We start from the raw sequence: 25,624 nt of genomic DNA, 5'->3' as shown, positions 1-25,624 counted from the left end.
ATTGATTGGATTTTATCTGGGTTCCTAGTCTTTTATTCTTGTTGATAATAACTGCAATTGAAGAATAGTATTTTTTCCTTGTTAGGACAATTTCATGTTAGAACCCATAATCCCAAATTGATGCCTTTTGTAAACTGAGTTACAATTACATACGTTTAGCTAGACCTTCTTATATTCACTAATTTGTCTTGTGAGATTTTTATTTAAGGAAATGTATTTTCACAGTCAAAAATTATTGATATCTGATATAATACACATAGAGATAAGAATCTTAACTTTTTCAGTGTTATATCAGGTGGTTTTATTTTCCTTAACAATGTGAAATTTATTTTTAATTTCTGCCTATGAGATGTTACTTGAGCAAACAGGCCATCTATATGCTCTGTATATTTTTCTGTTATTTTTTTTTAAAGATTTTTATTTATTTATAAAAGAACTGGGGTATAGGTCAGAGGCGCGGGAGGGTGAGAGAATTCACCAGAGACTGAGTGGGGAACAGAACAGGCAGACGGACCTAAGGGGAACAGTGGGTGAGGCAGGAGAAGTCTGCCATGCCATGTGGGTATCTCCCTGGCCGGCTGGGATAATTGACTGTTTTGTTCTATAGTTTTTATGTTCATTTACAGCAAAGTCTTTATAACCATTAATTTGAGCCTGCATGTAATAGTGAAGTGATTTTTCTTTTTTTTGCTTATTTATTTTTTCTCTAGCCCAGTTTTTCAGGTAAGTACAACTCTAAATGCTTTGTTAGACCTTATAAGTAGAGAGAACTTCCTGAGTGTATCAGACACTGAAAACAAAATGTTATAAATAAAGCAAAAACTATAGAGCAGCTTGGAATTGTTAAATAGTACTTATAAAATCATTCTTTATTATAAATTATACTAATATATAAAGCTTTTTGATAATTTAGTGTATCAATTTGAAGCATTTCTATTTAGGTGTCTTTAAAACAAAAAGGTTGAACTTTAGACAGTTTCAGGTTTGAGTCTATTTCCAAAGTTGTCACAAAGGTCATGATTTCTGTTTCTCTCATTTTCTTTTTTTAACTAATTGATAGTTTATTTGGAAGATTTACAGACAGTCCAAAATTGCTATGTACTTTCTAGTTTTCACTCAGTAATTCTTAGTCTTTATTATTACAGGGCTACTTCTGATAAAGCAAATAAACTGGAGTCAACAGTTGAGATATATCGTCAGAAGCTACAAGATCTAAATGACCTTCGCAAGCAGGTGAAAACGTTACAGGAAACAAACATGATGTATATGCATAATACAGTCAGCTTAGAGGAAGAATTAAAGAAGGCAAATGTGGCACGTACACAATTAGAAACATACAAGAGGCAGGTGAGAAAATATCTGAACATTTTTAACCAAATTATGAAATTTGAATGGTATTGAAGTGAAAAAAAGTATTGCCTGTATTCAACTGTGAACTTACTTAAGTTTCTTCTATCTGTAATTTTAATTGAAGGGTTGGTAATTGAGTTTGTATTATCTACGTGTTTTGCTTTTTTATTGATTTCTAAGCTCGTATTTTTCTGGACATATTATTGCTTTTTAGCATTTCCAGTAACTTGTGTTAAATACCTAAAGAATAGAGGCATAAATTCAATATTCTGTTTTTCTACTTATCAAACAACGTAAAGAAGCATGAGGTAAAATCCTATTTTTCCCTGCTGACTTATCTCTGTGTATTTAAATTTCATGCTCTTTTCTAAATGATGTTTCCACATACACTGAGAAATAGACTATAATCTCACTATAATTCTTATTTCCAGTTTCTTATTTAATAAACTCTGAAGAACTACCAATACTTCTCTATTTTTATTTCTCACAAAAGGTTCAAGATCTTCACAATAAACTTTCCTCTGAATCCAAAAGGGCAGACACACTAGCATTTGAAATGAAGCGGCTTGAAGAAAAACATGAAGCTTTACTTAAAGAAAAAGAGGTAACCATAAATATAGTTGATGAGTAATAGGTTGTCTGCTCTTAGCTTTTAACTCTACCCTTGCTGTTGTAAGAATGGAAAATGTCAGCTCTAGCTGTTTTCAGTGGAATGTTGGTATAAAAGAAAGTCTTGTAAAAATTCAGTCCATGTTGTCTCGAATGGCAAGAATTCATCCTTTTTCCATAGCTAATTAATATTCTGTTTATATTCCACATTGTCTTAATCCACTTATTTGACATTGTACACTTAGGTGATTATGCACGTGTTCATTATAAATAGTGCTGCATGAACATAGGAGTGCATATATCCCTTAAATTAGTGTTTGTGGCATTTTTTTGGAGAGATAGCTAGAAACAGAATTGCTGGGTCAAATGGTAGATCTTTTTAATATTTTGGGAAAAACCTCCATACTGTTTTCCATAGGGGCTGGACCAGTCTAAATTCCCACTAGCAGATTACAAGGGTTCCTTTTTCTCCATATCCTCTCCAATGTTTATTGCTTTTAGTCTTTTGATATAAGCCATTCTCATAGGTGTGAGATGGTATCTCATTGTGGTTTAGATTTGCATTTCCCTGATCGTAAGTGATGATGAGCATTTTTTATGTGCCTTTTGCCCTTTTGTTTGTCCTTCTTAAGAAAGGACTGTTTAGCTCTTCTGACCACTTTTTGATTGTTTTTTGCTTAATTTTTTTTGTTGTCAAGTCGTATGTTTTCTTTGTAGATCTTAGGTATTAGCCCCTTGTTAGATGTATGGTGTGAAAATATTTATTCACTTTCAGTAGAGTATCATCATATTAGTGATAGTTTTTTTTGCTGTGCAGAAACATTTTAGTTTGATGTAGTCCCCTTTTTTTTTTTTTTACTTTTGTTCCTCTTGCTGTTGAAGTTGAGTTTCCAAACATAGCCCTGAAACCAATGTTATGGAGTGTTTTACCTGTATTTTCTTCTATTTATTTTATGGTTTCAGGTCTTACATCCATGTCCTTAATGCATTTTGAGTTAACTTTTGGATATTGTGTGAAATAGTAGTCTAGTTTCATTCTTTTGCATGTGACTGCCCAGTTTCCCAGCACCATTTGTTGAAGAGACTCCTTTCTCCACTGTATACCCTTGGACCCATTGTCATAGAGTAACTGTCCATAGAAGTGTGGGTTTATTTCTGGACTTTCAATTCTATTCCTTTGGCCTGTGTGTCTATTTCCATTATGATACCATACTGTTTTCATTACTGTAGTCTTGAAATATTTGAAGTCTGGAAGTGTAATCTCCTCTTTCTTGATCAGGATTGCTTTGGTCAATTGGGGTCTTTTGTTTTTTGTAGTACCACGTTAGTCTAATCGTGCTACTAGGTCACCTCGTTGACTTTCTCATTCACTGTTTCTGTTGCGTGCCTCCTCAACCCCACATACGGACTGTCCTCTTTCTTTGTGTGCTTTATATTTTGTTGAAAATATGATGTTTAAATATATTTCAACAATGGAAGTAAAATTTCTTCTACCCTCAGATTTTGTTGTTATTGCTGGTTGTTTTATGACGATAGTTTTGAACTACTGCTGTGAAGTCTACATTGTTTGTAATATGCAGCCACTGAATTCTTTATTCAGTTACCATTGAGGTCACTTAGTGATTAGGACTCAGTGTGTATTTTGGTAAACACCTTCAGTTCTTAGGCAATTTAAAACTGCATTTCCTTTATTTTATGCTTACACAGGGCATCACGTTTATTATTTATTTTCCCTTACATTTTAAACAGACAGGCTTCTAGGAAAAGGAGAAAGAAAAAGAGACACCTGTATAGTTAGAGGTGGGCAGGAGAGCTGTCCATTATTCTGAGCTGAGACATTGGTCCCTCTCAGGTCTGTTACAGGCACACATGAATGGCCAGAATTTTAAAAAATCACCTGTGAATATATTGTACCTCAGATCTTGTATGTTTTTGGTCAGACTCTTATTTGCCCCACCTGGGTCATAGCCTCTTGCAATTGTAGTGATAAACCACTGTTGGTATTTATTTTTGACAAAATGCCTCTGGAATAGGGATTTTCTTATGCAGCAAGTACCGAATAAGGTCAAATAATTAAAATTACCTTTGAATGGAGTTTCTCCAGGGAGATGCAAGACAGGTCAAATAGTGACAATTAAGGATGGGGGGTCTCCCCTGGTGGTGCAGGCAGTTGAGCACCACGCTGTGAAGCTGTGTGCAGCCTCTGCAGCGCTGGTTTAATCCCGCTGGCTGGCGAGAGTCCCACATGGCGCAGCAGACCTCTCCTGCCGCGCCCGCTACTCCCCTCAGCATTGTATTTCATCAGTCTGCCTGTTCTGCTCCCCACTCCGTCTCTGGTGAATCCTCTCACCCTCCCATGAATCTGGCCTGTACCCAGGTTCTTGTATAGATAAATACATACATACATACATACTAAAAAAAAAAAAAAAAGTTGGTTTAAAAAAAAAAAAGGATGGGGTTTTTAGATGGAGTTCCATATCCAGTCTGCCTCTTCTGGTGACTGCTAAGTTGCTGCTTTTCTAAGCTGCAGTATATATTGAGAGACTGCTGGTTTTCAGGGCTACTCCAGAGCAGGGAAGAGGTTGACTTAAAAGAGCAAATCTCTTCTGATTTAGTAGATTTTAACGGATGCCTCTCTGATCGTTGCAGGCCTTTTAAGAGTTCTAGAAAAGTTTATTTTGACAAATTTGCTAGTGTTGCTCTGCGTTTGTGAGGGAACATTTGTAGAGGTCCACGTGTTTACCTGTAGTTAAAATTTTTGGTATTCAGAAAACAATAGGCATCTGTAGGTATACAGTAAGTATTTAAAAAAAAAAAGCAGTAAGTTTCTAGCATCTCTTAACATCACACTTTACATTCTGATTACATGGTTATAGGAAAATGTGATACTCTTTACCTCATTTGTTATTCATGGTACTTTGCAAGGGTTTAAATGTCAGGATTCCCATTTCAGTGATATGGATACTAAAGCAAAGAGTCAAATAACTTGCCCAAGAAATATAGCTAAGAGGAGTAGTGACACTGGAATTCAGGCTATATGATCCATTTTCTTTCAAACTCCATCTTTTTTATTATTTTTTTGTTGTTGCATATTTGTACTCTTTTACTAATTACATCCATTTGGTTCAAAGAGAAATTAATGGAGAAATCACAAGCTATGTGGTATATAGAGTGTGATTAATGCACGCACTAAACTCCTTAGCACTAAAACCTTGTTATTTTAAATTAACTAAGCAACAATTATCAAATTAGTGTAAGATAAATAATTGTAAGCATAAACTGCATTGCCTATGGGTAGAATTAAATATATTGGTTTTGTTAACAATTCTGTTTTAGAGACTAATAGAACAGCGTGATACTCTGAAAGAAACAAATGAAGAACTTCGTTGTTCACAAGTTCAGCAGGACCACTTAAACCAAACAGGTGAATATTGCTGGATTTAGCAGTTGTTTTTTTTTTTTCATGATAGATTTCTGAACTGTTAATCTGTCTTCTATTGTTGTCTAGATGCATCTGCTACCAAAAGTTATGAGAATCTTGCTGCTGAGATTATGCCAGTAGAGTATAGGTAATTTGTTTTTATTAATTGATAATCCATATTTAAAATTAGAATTATGATTTTTTAGGTAAATTTTTTCATCTTTGAAACTGTTCATTTTCTCTATTACAGACCTCAGAATCACTTTGCCTCACATGCTTAAGTTTTCTAAGTCATGTTGTTATTGTACTATTGTAGTTTTAAAATTTATCAGAAGTAATATTTTACAAGCCAGTGGAATAACATATTCTGGCTTTTATAACATAACCTTTATTACACTGAACTTATTTTGCTATGTTTAAGCACAATGGAAAAAATACATGACATTCAAGTCCACATGGGTGGCAATAATAGGGAGGAGTTATCAGTAACAGCTTGAGAATTAAGCATACGTTGAATAAAATGCAAATTTTAGTGGTTCCTCTTAACCAAATTTATATCTTTGTGTTTTACTGCTATTTTTACTACTGGACATTTGACTATCTGGCATTTTGATGCATTTCTTTTTGTGGTAACTGATTAATTCAAGCTATTTATTCTTTGTGTAAGCAGCTTTATTGAGATATAATTCACCCATTTAAAAATGCACAGTGTGGGGGCATCCCTGGTGGTGCAGTGGGTTAACATGCAACCTGTGAAGCTACCCGCAGCCACTGTAGCACGAGTTTGATCCCTGGCCAGGGAGGTGACCCATATGGCGCAGCAGACCTCTCCTGATTCACCCGCTGCTCCCCTCAGCAGTGTATTTTATTCAATCTGCCTGTTCTGTTCCCTACTCTATTTCAGAGAATCCTCTCACCCCACCCCCCCACATCTATGACCTGTACGCCAGTTCTTAGATGCATAAATAAATCTTAAAAAAAATAAAATAAGTAAAAATTCACGCTAGTTTTTTGAATAGTCACAGAGTTGTACAGCCATCGTTACACTCTAATTTTAGAACATTTTCATCACTCCAAAAATAAAACTCAGAACCTATTTGCTGTCATTCCCCAGTCCCTACTATCCCTCCAACTCCAACCCTAGATAACCAATAATCTATTTTTTGTCTCCCTCACTTTGCATGTTGTAGACATTTCATATACATGAAGTGATATAATATGTGATCTTCTATGCCTGACTTCTTTCACTTAACTTAAAGTTTATAAAGTTGTTGATTTTCACTTTGTTCATTTTGTTATTTACTGTTAATACAGCTCTGTACATTTTTACTGGAAACTAAGTTGCATTTGTTATTAACATTCAGTTAGTAATGTTAGTATCATTTAAAAGCAACCATATGTCCCTATATTTTAAAGTGATGGTGCTGCCATTTAACTCAACAAAAATTGGGATTAATTGAAATTGGTTGCCTTTGGGAATGGTATTGAGAAGGGAAGCAGTTAGCAGAGTATTACTTCTTCATTGTCTATAATTTCTGTCATTTGCATTTTTAAAAACATGTTTGGGAACCTTTTAATTTTTTCCTAAGTGAAAAAATCTAGAGATGGTCATGAGTGTTTGATTAAAAGTTTATTTAAAAGTTCAAGCAAAGGGCCTCCTCTGGTGGCACAGCGGTTGAGCGCTGGGCCGCGAAGCTGCCCGCAGCCTCTGCAGCGCCGGTTCAATCCCCGGCCACTGGCGAGGGTCCCACATGGCGCGCAGACCTCTCCTGCTGCCCGCTGCTCCCCTCAGCAGTGTATTTCGTCCATCTGCCTGCTCTGCTCTCCCCTCTAACTCTGGTGAATTCTCTTACCCTCCTGCGCTTCTGACTGCACCCAGTGCTTGTATAAATAAATAAATAAATCTTTAAAAAATAAAAATAAAAAATAAAAGTTCAAGCAAAATTTAGTTTTTTAATCTATTTCTTCTTATTTATGGGTTTTCTAAGAATATGCTGTTACCTTTAGCAAGCAGCTTCTAAATTTCAAAGTAAAATAATTTATATTATCTTTTAAGGATTTGCATAATAATTATATATAACATATAGCAACCTTGTACATTTGAAAATTTGCTACTTATTTTTTGAGACATAGTTTTATAATGTACATAGCTGTTTTTTCTTAAAAACTTTCAGAAACTGGTGACATTTTAAAATGACAGCTATTGCATAGACAGGAATTTACTTTTTGGAAAAACTAATAATGGAAAAACATTAGAAAAAATTAAAAAGTTTTTTTCTTTCAATATAAGGGAGGTGTTTATTCGACTGCAACATGAAAATAAGATGCTACGCTTACAGCAGGAAGGTACTGAAAATGAACGTATTGAAGAACTTCAGGAGCAGCTAGAGCAGAAACACCGCAAGATGAATGAATTAGAAACCGAGCAAAGGTGACAGGCTCTTTAATCATGGTGACTTGATTACCTAACCACAAAATCTTGATTTACGGAAGTGGAAGAAGTCATTAGCTAAAATAATTAGGATTTTCAAATGAAGCTTGAAATGCTTTTGCTTTCACCTTCACTATTACCCATTAATTTCAGTTCACTCTGTAACTAGGTGGTTTATTCTTGAATTTCATGTAGATTCCCTTATAATTGCCAAAAAATTTAACAAATATGTAAATGACAGTCTGGCTTTCTACTACTGTCTGGTACATAGATGGACATAGATTGTGGAGTCAAATTTGAATCCCACCTCTACTTAAATTATTAATAAAAGTTGGTTCTGGGCAAATTACTTCAACCAAGACTCAGTGTCCTTAGCTATAAGTTGAAGGTGGTAATTATCACCTTCATCACTTTCATAACCTTGTAGGTTATGAAAATTACAGATAATGACTTTAAAGTAAATGGTCTACTTATCTGATACCAATGAGGGGTTCAAAAATTGTAATAATAAATATAGGTAACATTTATATACTGCTTACTATGTGCCAGGCACTTTCTTAAGCACCTATTTGTTGTTAATTGATAAAATTCTCACTATAACTCTAAGAAGATAACTATGATTACTCTTTTTGTTGGATAAGGAGGTTGAGGTAGAAGGAGGTTAAGTAACTTGCCCAATGTTACACAGCTTATTAGTTCTGGATCTTATGTTTGGAACCTCCATTAATATTACTTCTGAGTCTCCTATGTTAACCTGACTCTTAGTATACTTGTAGTAAAGGTTTTTGGATTTCTTTGAGCAAACTGTATTGGATCTTAGAGACCATCAGGAGTTTTGGAAATACTTGTCTTTAGAGTGTTTTTTAGAAACCTGGTCTCTCAAACTTGGTTGTATACTATTTTGTCAACTATGGCTAAAAAAATGTAATTTTCTAAAGAGACATTAAATATTACTAAACTATACAGCCCAATATCAGTCATTAGCATTGGGATATTAAGTTTCAGCTTTTATAGAAAGATAGACATTTGAGTAGATAATTCTTACATTGTGTGATAACTATAGCAATAGACTAGATTGAGCTGGTGTTTTGTGTCACATGTGATTGGCGAAAGTCAGGCAGATTATAACTTTTGTTGGTAATTTTCAGTGGAAGTAACTCTTAAATATGGTTTTAAAGAAAGAGATTTTGCCAAGTTAAAAAACTTGTATTGATTGCTAGTTGCAATCTTTAAGTAAAAAGTCATAAAGAATTAGCTGGAATATAGTGATCACCTTTTTTCCCAATATACTGTGAAGTCTAAACCTGGAAAATGAAACTTAGTTTGCACTCACTAAAAATATAACTGTAGGAAAATTGAGTTAGTTTTCTAATTTTTATATTAATAGATACAGTGCTTTCAGAATAAAATGTCTTTTTAGAATATTTCCTTGAAAGAAACCTTCTAATTATATATTATATGTAGAGCTACAGATAATTGTTCTGCACTTGTTATTCCTATAAAATGAATCTTTTATGAATTAAATTGCACAAATGTACTTTAATAGATTCTTAACTGCTTCGATTTTTAATATAAATCAACACACGATTCATTTCATATTAGGCTGAGCAAGGAGCGCATTCGAGTATTGCAACAGCAGATTGAGGACCTCCAGAAGTCTTTACAGGAACAAGGATCCAAGTCTGAAGGAGAAAGTGTAAGTCTTAGAAATTATACTAGTTCTGCTGTGTTTGTACTCTTTCATAGGTTATGATGTCCAAATGAATCTTACATTTGAATAAATATGTACCCTTTATTGTTGAGGGTACCCTTAAATACCGTATATATCTGCATAACAGATGCAGTGATTTTGCCAATTTGCAATCTATAAATTGATCCATATGTATTATAAGGTGATTTCTATCTGTCCTACTTAAGCAGCTATACATACTAAATTCATGGTAATTTCCTGGTTGAGAGCGTGCTACAATTGAGGCTTTCACAGTTGTATGGGGATCCCAACAAAGACTGGCCTGACAAAAACCTCAGTGAGTGTGATTAAGCAGGTACATTTGAGGAAACCTACTAAAAAGAAAAGAGAGAAAATGATTTCTACAAAGAGTATTCAAAAAGTGAACCATAGTGACTTCTTAAGGACAGAAACCTTAATACAGTCTTTAAGATATCACCCTGTTATTTTCATCCTTCCCTACTAACTTTTGGCCTTGCCATTTCTGGTGGTTTTTGAGGGTAAATATTGTAAGGGCAGAGATAACAGGAGTTAAAAAAAGATCAAATGTAACCAAAATCTGAATATACCTAGATTATTTTTTTTATGGTTTGATCTTTATATGCAGAGGGGAAAGTTATAATCAGGGGGAAAGGGACATATTTAAACAGTGGCAAAAAGCTAGGGCTCGGTGTGTGTTAGATATAGAGTAGACAGAATGTTAGGTGAATCTACCACCTGTGTTAATGGGAGAGAAAATTAAGGAAAGTAAAGGGAAAAGGAAGATTGAAAGGGTTGCATTTCCTTTCTGTCTTTTATATGCTTTATATGATTTTCTCTTTTTTCCCTGGGGGCTTGGAAAATAGAAATCGTCTCATGCTTGGCGGCATCTCATATGTGCATATATACGGTATTGTAACCTCTCTAATACAAATATATTTTATACCACATTAGGAAATACTTCTAAGATGGGATCTATTTGGGGAGTACATTCTGGATTGTAGTGTTTTAACAATTTAAAATTTATCTTTACAAATATTTAATGATGTCCAATTTACATTTCAGTCTATATATTTTAAACTTTATTGATTAGGTGATACAGAAATACCAGTGCAATTTACATTATTGTTTTAAAGAGGAAAATTTTTGTTTTCAGGTTCTAACAAAATTTGTTGTTTGATTTTGATGTTAAAATTAAACTGCTTATGTTTATTATAATAAAGTTTATTATGCAGATAATTTTAGTTGTCTTCATTAAAGGCAGAAAATCTTAAAACTTGTATTTTGGTAAATGATTCATTAGGTATTTCAATGTTTGATACTCCTCAATATATCACATTCAGCTTGCATTTGTTATTTTTGTTCAAGTTCAAATTTTATTTTCATTGTATTAAAAATATGAAGTGGTTTTCTTTCTGTTATTATACTCTTATTTCATTTCCTATTTCCCCCTTCCTATTCCATTTGAAGTAAAAAAAAAAAAAATTGCCTGAAGTTTTAAGTTTTCTATATATGTTATTAAAAATACAGTTTTTAAAAATAAAATAACAGTTTTAAACAGTATACTTTCAAAAGAAGATTAAGATGATTTTGATGTCTGGAAATTTTAACTTTGTCACTATAGTTATCTTACAGCAATTTTTTTTAATTTTTATAGTCCAGCAAACTAAAGCAGAAGTTGGAAGCTCATATGTAAGTAAAAGTGGTATTTCAAATATGAGAGGGGAAGGGTTTTAAAAGCTTTGTAAAGTTAATATCCTTGTATTTGCTGTTTTTGGTTATAAAAGCAAGTACCATGATGCCAGTGCATTTTCACCAAAAAAAGTAAGCATATTGAAGTTTCTGGCTGCCTGCCAATTAACCCCATATTTCTATATTTTTCAACCACTTATGTCATTTGGAAAGTTTAACAAAGTAGACAACTGTTACAACTGACTAATATGGAATGCTTATAAGATACTTTAATTTCCTTTAACAAGCAGCAGTGGCAAGGGGATAAAGCATTTCTGGCCGCTACCCTGTGCTAGGCCGTTTATATCCTCACAACAGTTTAGCAGGTATTACTCCCATTTCAAAGGGAGAAATAAAGAATCAGAAAGTGACTTTCCCACAGTCTACACTGTTGTGTGGCAGAAACCAGTTTTCATCTTAGGTCTTTCTGATTCCAAGGCTCCATGCTTTTTCTACTACTTAGGGAAAAACTAACAGAAGTCCATGAAGAATTACAGAAGAAACAAGAGCTGATTGAAGACCTTCAGCCTGATGTAAACCAGAATGGTAGGTAAAAACCTGAATAAACCTATATCTAAGGACTTGCCTATTTTGGTTGAAGGATACAAACACTATACAATAAGTTTTTGGAAAATACATAGACATCTACATTGCAAATAAGAACCACAGTAGTTTTTAGTGATTTAAGTCATTAATGAATTACTTAATCTTATAGTAGAAATAAAAGTGAATCTAATAGAATGAACTGATATATAGGAGTATCAAACATTGTGCAGTATAATAGAATTAATACTTAGGAAATGTGAATAAGATGTTTCAAATTTGTATTAAAATTAACTTCAAACATGCAGGAAGAATGCCTTATTTTCTATTAAGTTTTGCTTTTATTTTAAGGTATAGTTGTTCATTGAAATACTTGCTCAAAAGGAGAAAATTAGCTAGATAATACAGGTTATGGATATTTTTTAAGGAAAAAATGATCAGGGATGTATTGGTTGTAGTTTTAAGGTAAGAATTTACTACAAAGAATAAATAAAAGGTTTCTCTTTTAAGTACTTCTATTAGTCTTTAGAAAATAAATATGATAAATACAATTTTTTGTGTTAGGATGGAATATTTTAAATAGGTAGTCATGTTCCATATCATTTTCAATAACAGCGCAAAAGATCAATGAACTTGAAGCTGCTCTTCAGAAGAAAGATGAAGATATGAAAGCAATGGAGGAAAGATATAAAATGTACTTGGAGAAAGCAAGAAATGTGAGTGATTTTTCTTCAAGTCCTTGTGCCGCAAGTTCTCATGCAGTCCAATACATTGGCTGGACTGTTCTTTTTGTATCTAGATCATGATTCTTTGCTCCCTACTTCTTTGCTTGCTGGTCAGCTTCTTGATGGGTTTCCATGTCAGTCATCATCCTCTCTCCCCTTCACTCACCAGATGAAACAAACACCGGCCTAGTCTATAGGAACAGTTTAAATGTGAATTGTAATGAACACACACACACACACACACACACACAAACACACACACAAAAGATTATTATCTATCAGATTTTTAGTTCTTAAAATGAGCATTCATCTTTGTGTAATTTTAGATTTTCAAACTTGTTTGAAATGGTTATAGCACTTAGTGGCGACAGTTACTTTCCTTCCTAGTGTTTGCCAAACTAATTTTATTGTTTTTCCTTGTTTCACACTTTTTCTTAAATATCTGTAAGTGATATTATAAAATCTATTCCCATGGATATCACTTATTTTCTGATTAATTGTAAGTTCTTTCTCAGAGAATGTTAATGTACTCTTTTCCACTTACTGAATAAAAGAAAATTTTATGATGAAGCTTTAGAGTACAGTAATATGTCTACCTTTTTAATGTTTGTTTTCATAATATATTTTTTAAAAAATCTGTAGGGGCAGATAAACCCCAGTATCTCAAGACTAACAAAACAGAGTGTTCACATGACGTCCAGTCATCTCTGGACAGTGCTCCAGGCGTTGATTCAGAGTTCTAAGCTGACAGAAACTATCTTTTTCAGCAAAGTCTTCTAAGTTCACCTGACATTTTCCAACTGGTAAATGAGGAAAGACAGCATAGATTGCATGGAAGATTATGTAATGCTGTAGACCTGGAAACAGTGGAAAGCACTTTTACTCTCGTTTGAGTGGGCAGAGTTTAGGCACATAGCCACACATGACTTCTAAAGGCAGGGTGTTAGACACCCAGGCAGTCTCTGCAAAAGTTCAATTTCTCTCTGTTATAAATGCATAAGTGCTTTTAGTAGAAAATATAAACTCTAGAAAGGCTCCCAGAGAAAACTGCTATTAACCTTTTGTTTTATTTTCTTAATAGTGCATTATTTTAGTGCATGTTATCTTATCTCTGTGATTGTTGACCTTAATACACACACACACACAACTATAATATATATGATTTGTACTTTTATAAAATTAAAATAATAGACTTAATATTTATTGAGTGTCTATTAATCTAAATACTAGGAATACAGCAGAAGACAGACACTTCCTTATGGAGCAGACTTTTCGAAAGTAAAAAGAATGGCTACATAATATTAATTTGTGTGGAATATATCACAGTTTACTCAGTCATCAACCTATTGTTGGAAATAGTTTGTAGATATTTCTTATTTCTCTTTTTTTCTGGGGGGTTAGAAATAAGACAACAAGCAACATATTTATACAGAAAACTCCCCTTATTTAGATTTATTAACCTTGTTCATATGGTAATGGATTATTGACTGAATGGATAAAGTGTTTTAACAAGATTCTTGGTAAAGATTTCTAAATGATATTCTAAAAGAATTAATTGCCCAAAAGAATTGAGCAAAGCAGTGATCATGAATACCATATTCTTGCCATCATTGTATGTCATCATTTAAAAAAATACTTGCTTATTTGGTAAAAGTGAATTTTTTCCTCTTTATTTTGCTTGTGGGGAGAAGTAAAAATAGTAATGTAATCCTTTAAAAAAATTGAAAAAATATAGAAAAGTCACAACTGTGCTTTTAATCTCACTTAGAGGCAACATGTTATGATTTGTTTTTGTAACTGAATTGTGACTTAAACTGTTTAATGTGTCTACCATTAGGATGTGAGCTCTCTGAGGGTGGGCACCATGTCTCTAGTAAACTACTATTTCTTATCTGCTACAGTGCCTGCCACAGTTCACGTACAGTAAATCATTTTGAATAAGCCATGGTAATTTTTAGTCATAGTACTTTCTAGTCTTTGCCCTTTACTCCTGTAAATATCGGTGTTTCCCTAACTCATTTAAATTTTTTAATGGATTTGTATTTGTACCATACAGTTGACATTATTGGAAGCTTTGTTGTTTTTGCTTATAATTTATACCTGTTCATTTCTTACCATACTGTTGACTACATAGTTTAGCTCTCTGAACAACATTCTGATCAAACTTCTTTTCACCCAGCATTAGTAATTTACACAGATGTGGTTGAACAACCTATGGTTTACAGAAAATACCAGCAGTATCCACTTTATTGATCTTACATATTGGAATTACATTTAATTAGATAATGATAGTAAAAAAGATGATTGGTAAGTTTTTTTGTGTATCATTCTTAATTTGTGTAATCAGTATAAGTCCCCATGTACTTATTGAATTCATTTTAATAAAACATTCAAGTCAGGTAAATGTGGAAAGGGTTTTTTCAAGACTTCAGTACTCAAAGTTTGAGAAAATAAAAATGGCTGTATCTTGATTACTGAGTCTTGGCAAAGGGATATTTGATTTGGGGGTGGGGATCATCATATTTTCATACTGAATTTTCAGACCTTTTCTCATTTGTAGAATATTACCTTTGTTATACAGATTAGATTTGCAAAACAATCTATAGCTAGCTCCCAGATTATTTTCTGGATAATTTTCCACTCATGTAGATTTTTCAGATTATGTTCTTTATTTCAATACTTAATAAGATAATATGGACTTAAAATATTTATTTTTTTCTTTAACTAGGTAATAAAAACATTAGATCCCAAATTAAATCCAGCATCTGCTGAAATAATGCTACTTAGAAAGCAGTTGGCTGAGAAAGAGAGAAGAATTGAAATTCTGGAGGTAAAACTTCTATATTTATGCATTTCCTAATAATTACTCTTTGTAATCCTAGTAATTAACTGCTGTCATATTTGCCATTAATGATCACAAGAAGAATAAATTTAGTGTTTTAGTATTTAAGATTAGTCACTCTACAATTTATGTACCCTGTTGCACTATTTTCTATATATAATAATATATTCATTAGTTTCTACTGGTCTTGCCATAATGTACCTTTTAAAATTATGCATTCAGGAAAAAAAAATCAATCCTTACCTTTTAAAAAAAGTATTGCACTCAGCTAATCTCTAATCTTCTCCCAGTTCCTCACCTTAACCTAAACAACTTAGGAGAAGAAAGTAATTCAGAATCGCAGTAAGCCCTTGAACTAAAGTGGCTGTCTTGGTTATTATTAAACATACAAAGTTTTGTTAGTAATGGCATGTTCTCATTAAGTAGTTAAGTCTTTTAATTTTAAAGTTATTTTTGTGCTAGTTACCATTTTTATGAGCTGTAAGTATATCAGTATAGAATTGTATATTCTTAGATTTTATTATTGGGCATGTTCTAGTTTACTATGCAAAGTGTTTTTAAAAACCACTATTTTTAACTCTGGTGACAGTCCATGCTATTCTTGATGTCAGTCTATACTTCCTCATAGTAACATGTTTATAATCACAGAGCCATGTTGAATTCTGTATACTGGCCTTGAAATTCTCATTGCTGGTAATTGATTTTTTAAGAAATCAACTAGAAATGATATATTTCAGAGAAAATGTCATACTCATTTCCATTTTCTCCACACTTCTCATTGAGTAGATATGAACTGTGGTGAAATACTTGTTTAAAGACTTAAGAGGACTCTACCTCCAGATTACTCACCATCTTATGGGCAATTGCTGTGTACATGTCATGTGTGCTGTTGTTTAAAAGCACTGGATAATGGGCATGTCTCTGAAGAAATAGTGCTAATTTTTCAGAATCTAATTTAAATGTCTCTCCCTCTTTTTGCTTTCCTTGATATTCTTACACGGTTGGTTATCTTGTGTAAGGCAGGAATGGACACAGTGCAGGTTTTCTGATCCAGCAGACCAAGTAAAGGAGGAGTCCAGGAGCCCTCAATGGCTTTTGCAGGCTTTTATTGGGATTACCAGGTACATGGCAGGCAGGGGTGCTGGGGGGCTGGGAGGCTGGCAGGCCTCCCAGCCCCCAGCAAGTCTTCACTCTGGGCTCTCCGCCCTTCTCTCATGTTCTCTCTGCTCTTCTCATGGCTTTGCTTCTCTCTCGGCTTCACTGCTCTTGCTCATTCTCGGCTTCTTCTGGCATCCCCGTGACACCACTCTTAAAAGCCCAGTCTTAGCCCAGGTGAATCCTGTCTACATATGCCCACACCCTATTCCAGGTGCCCGCCATCAGGCATACATTTGGGAGGGCAAGGTTCCATCATCTATCCTAATGGCAGGAGGGCAGAAAAGACCGATACTTTTCACCTTACCCTACATCTTACCATACCGATTACTTGCAATTTGAACTTGCAATTTTTTAGGAATTTTTCTCACAGTGGCAGTGTTTTGGCTGATGTGAGAGTGTCTCGAAGGCCAAGGCTTCCAGCATCATATATTGCATAAATCAAAGACAGGGTTACAACTGTTATAGTAAATTGAATCTTAAAGTTGTCACCTCTCCTTCCTGGTTCCTCAGTGTCTTCATTTGTAAAATAATGAGATTTGAACTAAATAATTTCTGAAATCAGAGTTAGATTATCCACTTCCCAGTGAGTCATTGAAAATATCCACCATTGCTGATGCTTGCAATGCAGTTCCCTGACAAGTATGATATACAATAAGTGCCTGTAACAATGGTGAAGAGTCAGAAATGGTCACTGAGCAGGTTTTCTAGGATCCAGCAGACTGGGTAAAGGAGGAGTCAGAGTCCTCAGTGGTTTTTTGCAGGTCTTTTATTGGGATTACCAGGTACACGGCAGGCAAGGGTGCTGGGGGGCCGGGAGGCTGGCAGGCCTCCCAGCCCCCAGCAAGTCTTCACTCTGTCTGGGCTCTCCAGCCTTCTCTGCTTCTCTCTCAGCTTCTGTTCGTTCTCGGCTTCTTGGCTTCTGCTGCCGTCCCTGTGACGCCGACCTTAAAAGCCCAGTCTTAACCCAGGTGAATCCCATCTACCTATGCACACACACACACACACACCCTACTCCAGGTGCCCGCCATCAGGCATGCATTCAGGACCGCAGGATCCATCATCTATCCTGATGGCGGGAGGGCAGAAAAGCCTGACATTTTTCCTTACCCTGCAAATGGGATTCTGAGCAAAAGCTTTATTAAAATCACAGTATATAGGCCTTTAATTTGTGTATATTTATCTGTACATGCTGCAAAAAAAAAGCTAAAGGGAGATAAATAATGTAAATAGCAGAGGTTATTCTATCTGCTATTGTTTTTTTGAGAGATTTTTTTCCTGGAGTGAACATGAGCCAGAAGAAGGGCATCTTACTTAACCCCATTCCGGTATGCTTTTTGTATCTTAAGCATCTTTCTGTGGGAGCATTCAAGATTATTATTTTTAATATGAGTCAAGTGCATCTGGTACTTAACAGAATTTCAAAATTAACTGCTTTACAGTAATTAAGAAATGGACGTCACCTGTAACATTTAAATGCAGTTTTACTTCAATAAAGATGCATAATTACTTTAACAATGTATAATTACAAAAAATGTATAATTACTTTTTTTTGCCCCATTTCCACCTTCTTTTCTTTAACTGGTGTCTTTTTCAAACAGAAAAAACAAGTCAGTCCTAAAATGTTATATAATATATAATGATACCATTTATAGAACATTATTGAAATGATAAAATGATAGAAGTGATAACAATTAGTGGTTGCCAAGGCCTAATGAGGGAGTGAAGATAGGAAAGAAGTGGGTGTGGCTATAAAAAGTATAAAATGAGGACTCCCTGTAGTGGTGCAAGTGTCCTGTATATTTACCATATGGATCCGTATCCTAGTTATTTAGTTGTACTGTAGTTTAGCAAGAGGATCCCCCTGGGGAAAACTTAGTGGTACGTAAGATTTCTTTTATTTTTCACCGCTGAATGTATATTTGGGATATCTTTTTTCAGTCCTTTCATGCTTGTAATGTTCCTTTAAAAAAATCTGCTAATTTGCTTGGTGTTTCTTACAATTTACCCTTTGTTCTCTTGATATTTTTAGTATTGTCTCCCTATTGTTGGTTCTTGACAGCTTTGTTATGTGTCTGGGTGTGTGTCTGTGTGGTAGTCTTTGGTTTGGAACTCTTCGGGGCCGCTTGGAGATCAACTTCTGGTTCATTTCCAAGAGTGATTATTTCTTCAAGTTGTTTTTGCCTTCCCTTTTTCTTCTCTTGGAATCCCTGTTGTAGGGTAAGGAAAAATGTCAGGCTGCCCTCCCGCCATCAGGATAGATGATGGATCCTTGCGGTCCTGAATGCATGCCTGATGGCAGGTACCTGGAACAGGGTGTGCGCCTAGGTAGATGAGGTTCACCTGAGCTGAGACTGTGCTTTTAAGGTCGGCGTCACGGGGACGCCAACAGCAGCAGAAGCCGAAAGAGAAGCAGAGAACACCGGAGAGCCCAGATAGAGTGAAGATTTGCTGGGGCCTGGGAGGACTGCCAGCCTCCTGGCTCCCCAGCACTCCTGCCTGCCATGTACCCGCTAAATCCTAATAAAAGACCTGCAAAAAGCCACTAAGGATTCTGACTCCTTTACCCGATCTGCATGGGATCAGAAAACCTGCTCAGTGGCCATTCCTGACCCTACACCCGTGATACTCTCTTAAAGTTTTCTGAGAGAGCTCTTATACTGGTTTCTTTTTTTTTTTTTTTTAATTTACTTTTCTCTAGCTTTTTCTATTCTTGTATTCACCAGTACCTTCAAGTTTATAATTTTCAAGTTTATTAATTCTCTCCATTGCTTCTGTTTGTCAGCTGTTAAAGACCCTCAGTTGTATTTTTTAAACCAACTATAGTTCTTCTTGATGCCATTATTTCTGAATGTAGTTGCTTTAAGATTCCATCTGTAGGGCCTCCCCGGTGGTGCAGCGGTTGAGCGCTGGGTTTTGAAGCTGCCCGCAGCCTCTGTGGCGCCAGTTCGATCCCCGGCTGCTCCCCAGCCACGGGAGGAGGGTCCCACATGGTGCGCAGACCTCTCCTGCCGCCCGCTGCTCCCCTCAGCAGTGTACTTCGGTCCTTCTGCCTTCTCTGCTCCCCGCTCTGGCTCTGGTGAATTCTCTCGCCCTCCCGCGCTTCTGACTGTACCCAGTGCATGTATAAACAAACAAATAAATAAATAAAAACATGCCTCTATTAAAAAAAAAAAGATTTAAAAAAAAAAAAAAGATTCCATCTGTATTGCCAGGACTGTTTTCCGTCAATACCCCTTATCTCATGCTCTGCAACTGCACTGTGTTGGGGTCCCTTTCAGGGTTTGTTGTTGCTGTTGTTCTGATGTTTGTACTGTGTTGCCCTGTCGCTTCATTTTCAATTTTATGTGTGTTTTTAGTGAGATAAAGTTTCAACTATTTTATAATTGTTGGAGTAGTCAGGGGACTGGTAACAGCACGGGGTAGTAGGTCTAAAAGAGGATGGGATAATAGGTGTCAAAAGGATCACCTCAGTAGACTCAGGAATCTTAATTATGTTGTACATTGTTTCTTTGTGTGGCGGGCAAGCATTTTAGATATCTCAGCCTGGGATGGAAGTGGTGGTTATATAGGATACCTCATCCTGGACTAAAGTAGTAGTGAGGGAGTCCAGGTGCTCTGACCTGATTCAGAAGAGAGCTCATAACTGTTCGGAGTTATGAGCCTCACATTCAAGCCATCGGCCTCGCTCTATACCCTCACCTTTGTAACTCTCCCTCCATGTATACTCCATCCTGGATGCCTGCTTGTGCACCTCTTTACCCAGTGCAGTGCCAGGTCTTAGGAACTCTGGTGTTGGTAAATACCCAAGTCACAGCTCTAGGGGATCTGTACCATAGCCTCTCCTCCCTCTGGTGGGTTGTACTGCCCCATCATTAGTTTAAGCATAGTTCACTTCCTACTCTTTTCAGTCTTATATTCCTGTTGTTTATGCACCTAATCAGTTTTTCCCTCATCAGGGATTTTCGCCTTTGTATCAGTTTTGTTGTGTGTGTCTGGAGGAGGCAAGCCCTGTGTGTTCACTCTGCCACCATCTTGCCTGATATCTTAAAATCTATTTTACCAGTAAAATTACTGAAATGCTTACTAGTCAGAATATTATTTTTCCTGAAGTAGTTTTGCATGCATTTCTCCATGATTCAATTTACATTTTGATGATTTGATGGTTTCCTTACTCATTCTTCATATTCTCTCAGTAACACATATGGATAAAATAATGTGACAAAAAATTTCATTTTCAGTAATTTGGGTTATTTCTGCAATCTAATATTCTTCATTTTTTTCCCAGAGTGAATGTAAAGTAGCAAAATTTCGTGATTATGAGGAAAAACTCATTGTTTCTGCTTGGTATAATAAGGTGAGTTGAAATTGAGACAGTGATTGAATGCTTAAAGCAGTGTTTATCAAACATTTTGATCAGGAACTATAGAAGAAAATATATTTTATACCACAGTAAATAACAGTAAATATACCATGCTTATATGTGTAAATGAACAAAAGGTTATCCTGCCTGATACTTTATTTTATTTGAACATTGATCGTAAACCAAACTGACTGTATTTTCATCTAATGTTTTCACTTGATTTTGATGTTTTCAGAATAATTAAATTGATTTTGTGACTCACCAGCTTTTAATTGAGACATGTGATAATACACATATAATAATTCACAAATGTCTTAAGCTTCCTTACTTGAGATTAAAATGTCATTTGGACTCTATGAAAGTTTTTGTAGAAATGTGAATATCTATATGATGCAGAATTCAGTGCTTCTAGAACTTAACATTTAACATCTCCTAAAGCCTCTCATTGTTTATGTTGATGTATTTGTTTATCTCAGAATTGCTTTCCAATAATTTCCTGTATCTTTCCTAATAAGCAGGAAATAGTTTTAAATAATTTCAGATTTTTTTTTTTTATCCCTAATACCATTGGGAGGTTTTCAAGAGCCACATCACATGATTTATGTGGTTTTTGAGTTAATCTAATTATCTAGGATAGATAATAATGCAGCCATTTTGTACCTTAGCTGCTGCTTATTTCGTACAAGGGAATGTAGGTTTGTAGACTCTGCACCTGTGAACCCTTGGCTTACCACATAAAACTCATCTTTCCCCAAACATACCTTACTCTCATGCCCTCATACTTTTTATTTGTGCTCTCTCCCTCCTTTCTCTGTTAAGTAAAATCTGGTTTCATTTAGCATAACTTGAAAGATACTATACGTGAGGTATTCCCAGTACATTCCATTATGAGGTGGACATCCAAGTTCAGATCTTTGTTCATCTCTGGCCTTTTTGTACATAAATCATTAGAGATAACAGAGCTAAATATTACACTTATTCTCTTTTCAATCTGTATTTCCTGAGCACCTATTGTTTTCTATGCATTGCACTCTAGTTACTAGTGCTGCTGATAAGTTAAATTTTAACTTGTCATATAACTGTGTTATAGGGTCTAGTGAGACAGAAACTTAGAAGTTTTCTTACTAAGAAACTCAATACCCACAACCATAATAATTTGCCATATTTCAATCTATTGCTAGACCATAGCAATAGACACTATAATGGTCGTCTCAAGCCTTAGCTTGTATCAAAAGATTTGTTAAAACACAAATTATTGGATTCACCTGCTGAGCTTCTGCTTCACTAGGTCAGAGTGGCGTCTACAAACTTTCTACATTTGCAACAAATTTCTAGTGGTGCTCATCTTAATCCAGGGACTACAAGCCCAAAATAATTGACAGAAAGCTTTTCTATTGTACTGTCTGTTCAGAGTGGGTGGAGTGTTCACCCAAACACAAAAATTTGCTTTAGAACTTTTTTAAAATTATAATTAAGCTTAATTTGGGCCTCCCTGGTGGTGCAAGGAGTTAAGCACAGCACTGTGAAGCTATCCACAGACTTTGCAGCATGAGTTCGATCCCTGGCCTGCCAGGGAGCTACCCATATGGAGCAGCAGACCTCTCCTGTGTAGCCTGCTGCTCCCCTCAGCAGTGTATTTCAGTTAGTCTGCCTGTTCTGTTCCCCACTCTGTCTCTGGTGAATCTTTTCACCCCTTGTACCCAGTTCTTGTATGCATAAATAAACAGATCTTTTAAAAAATTAAGCTTAATTCTAGAACACTATTTTAAACTACAGTTTTTAAGATTACAAATTTAGTAGATAAAAACAAAGAATTGGGGCTTTATGCCTTTGTTTCCCCATCCTTACTAGCCTTATCATGTGAAAATAAGTTAGCTTCTGAACTCTTATTTTTTCCTCTAAATATCAGGAAAGCATCAGTTTTATAGTATTGTTTTGAGGATTAGATGAATTTATATATGTGAAAAGCACTTTGCAAACTCTAAATGGTCATTTATTTACTTTTGTTCAGAGTCTAGCATTCCAGAAACTGGGCATGGAATCTAGACTTGTGAGCAGCAGTGGTGCTTGCAAAGACACTGGGCCATGTACTCCTGCACGGTCTTTCTTAGCACAACAACGGCACATCACCAACACCAGAAGAAATCTCTCTGTGAAAGTTCCTGCTACAGCATCCGATTAAACTGCAAAAGAAAGCTTAAACAGAAGTGCCCTTAAAATATTTTTTATCTGTCAACTAATTACCTGATTGAAAAATAAGTTTGTGATGCTGAATATCAGCTATTTTAAAATCAAAATGCATAAAATTAATTTTGCCAACTGACTTTGAAAACAATCTAGAATTAACTGTCTCTCTAAAGGAGCACATTTGAATAATTGGAAGATATAATTAGACACACATCTCAAACAAACGTTTATCTTTTGAGAGTATTATAATTTCAGATTGACTTTGTATATTTTAATGTTTTGGGTTGTACCAGTAACTTGATTAATTTGCAATGTGTAATCAGTAGTATGAAATGTAGAAATACATTGATGTCTGTTTTACTGTTTCAGTACATGTAAAAATAGTGTTAAGAAAAGCACATAGAAAACTACACAAGAATCTATATTTTTTTACTTAACATATATGTTTTTCCTCTACCCTCTAATTCTGTCATTAAATTGGATATATTTTATTATTTAGTGGTAGATAACAATATTCGAAAGATTTGACTATTGAAATGACTTTACCATAGTAAGACTAATTAATTGGAGATTTTTGCAGATTTAAGAGAGATTATAGTTTTCATACGTATCTACTAAAAACAGCGGTTTCTTTCTGTATAACGTATTTGCAATCTTAAAGTATGCGAATGAACTTTCTTTTATAAGAGGTGATTTTCTGATGGAAAACAAGTAAAAAACAGACTTTGTATGAAATGTCCACATAGTTTGCAATGATTAATAAAGATCATAAATACTGCTTTTAAGCATAAAACTATCAGGGCTTCTGCTAAAGAAGATATAATAGTTTTGTCACTTCAGTGCAAAGAGATGGTACAGTGATGAAACAATTTGGAATTAGTTTTGTTTTGTTGATTAATTAAGGAATCTCTCTTGCGTTGACTTTATTCAATCACTTCCACCCAACATTATTTTCAAAGATGTCACACTTAAAAATTTTAATTAATTTGAATTGAGTTGCTGGCAATATTGTAACTACCATCCTACAATATTAATTTTAATTAAGTAAAATAAAATTCAGTTCCTTGGATGTACCAGCCACATGTCAAATGCTCAGTATCTGCATTTGACTAGTGTCTATAATGTTGGGCAGTGCAGATTAGAATATTGCCATATTGGAGAAAGTTCTGTTGGACAGCTACATACTAAGTATTTTTTATTTATATAACATGGAAATACTCATTGATATTAGACCACAAAAATAAAAAAAAAAATGTTAAGACTACTTAAGATACTATAAAAGAAATTGAAATGATATAACATATATTGCATTTTTACATTTGATTATCTTATATTGTGACTTATATAATTTATCTTTACAGTGCTGTTCAAAGATTACATACCTATTAGCATATGTCTAGAACAGGGGTCAGCAAAGTTTCTGTAAAGAGACAGTAAATTTAGGCTTTGTGAACTGTATAGTTCGTTACAGGTACTTGGCTTTTCCATAAGTGTGAAAGTAGCAGCTATACCCAATGTATGTAAACAAAATGGGTATGGCTGTATCTCAGTAAAACTTGATTTCAAAATCTGGTAGACCAGATTTGGCCTACAGGCTATAGGCCTCTGGTCTAGACTTTATTCTTAGACTTTCTTTGCAAGTAGGAGTATTATTCCATTTACAGTATTAGTCTTTTAAATACTTGGTTTTTAGATTCTCTACCAGTAAATATTTTTTAATCACTGAAAAGTAAGAATCTCATACTGATTCGGGAACCTGAGATTAGGAAGCACCTGTCAGGAAATTTTGTTTTATCAGGGTTACGTCTGTTGACTACCTCTTAGATTTTTGATGTTTTTTTTTTTTTTTTCAGTGAAGTTACATTGTTGGTTTGCATTTTCATTCTTGTTGTTTCTGCTTGCCCAAGATTTTAGTGAAATGAAATAAACCTTTGAAAATATTTTAGCATGTTAATTAGAATTTTCTAAATATTACGGCATTTTGATATATTTTGGTCAACGTAAGACATCTCCTTTGGTGTTTACTACTTGATTATAATTAGGGTTTTGCAAGTTCTTCAAGCTCCCTTTTAAGGAATTTACTGTAAAACACCAATTTTAATAAATTAGTATTTTCACAGTTCAATTGCTCATAAATTTTTGATTATTATACTTGGATTTCTAAATTATGCAATTTATGAATAAGAACTTAAGGCTAGATTCATTTTTCTTAATAAAGAAAATGCACATTTTGTGATTTACCACTTTTCTGGTTTATAAGTAGAATTTAAAATGATTGATATGTAAGTATTTATACTAGGCTAATACAGAGTTCTGTATTATTGTGATTAACATACAAAAATTCAGGAACTTATCAGACGTGAGATTCATTTCCACATCTGGTTAATGTATGAGATTGACACCCTGTGGGTGGTAAAGCATTATAAATTTTCATTATGAACAATTATTTATACATGTCTGTGTTGTGAGGCTTAAATGCAGATACCATGGAAGAGAAAGTCAGCATTTATCTATTTTATGAAGAATGGACGGTCCTAGTGATAATAAAGTAGAACCACA

The 25,624-nt window shown here is 34.7% G+C and overlaps 1 protein-coding gene across 1 annotated transcript in view; it reads left to right on the top strand.

Annotated features, from left to right (window-relative positions):
• The window catches only part of HOOK1 (hook microtubule tethering protein 1), a 47,135-nt gene extending 24,066 nt beyond the window's left edge, over positions 1–23,069 (top strand). The window contains exons 11-22 of the mRNA XM_037498881.1: positions 1,146–1,347; positions 1,844–1,954; positions 5,296–5,383; positions 5,468–5,528; positions 7,671–7,811; positions 9,414–9,507; positions 11,177–11,211; positions 11,714–11,796; positions 12,409–12,509; positions 15,247–15,348; positions 20,804–20,872; positions 22,890–23,069. Of these exons, the coding sequence (XP_037354778.1) occupies positions 1,146–1,347; positions 1,844–1,954; positions 5,296–5,383; positions 5,468–5,528; positions 7,671–7,811; positions 9,414–9,507; positions 11,177–11,211; positions 11,714–11,796; positions 12,409–12,509; positions 15,247–15,348; positions 20,804–20,872; positions 22,890–23,060 (1,258 nt within the window). The 3' untranslated portion in view covers positions 23,061–23,069. The remainder of the gene's footprint in view (positions 1–1,145; positions 1,348–1,843; positions 1,955–5,295; positions 5,384–5,467; positions 5,529–7,670; positions 7,812–9,413; positions 9,508–11,176; positions 11,212–11,713; positions 11,797–12,408; positions 12,510–15,246; positions 15,349–20,803; positions 20,873–22,889) is intronic.
• Positions 23,070–25,624: the final 2,555 nt, after the last annotated feature.

Source organism: Talpa occidentalis, unplaced genomic scaffold, assembly GCF_014898055.3.
Source record: "Talpa occidentalis isolate TD23 unplaced genomic scaffold, MPIMG_talOcc4v2.1 talOcc4.9, whole genome shotgun sequence".
NCBI lineage: Eukaryota > Metazoa > Chordata > Mammalia > Eulipotyphla > Talpidae > Talpa > Talpa occidentalis.
This window is presented reverse-complemented; position numbering and strand designations above follow the sequence as displayed.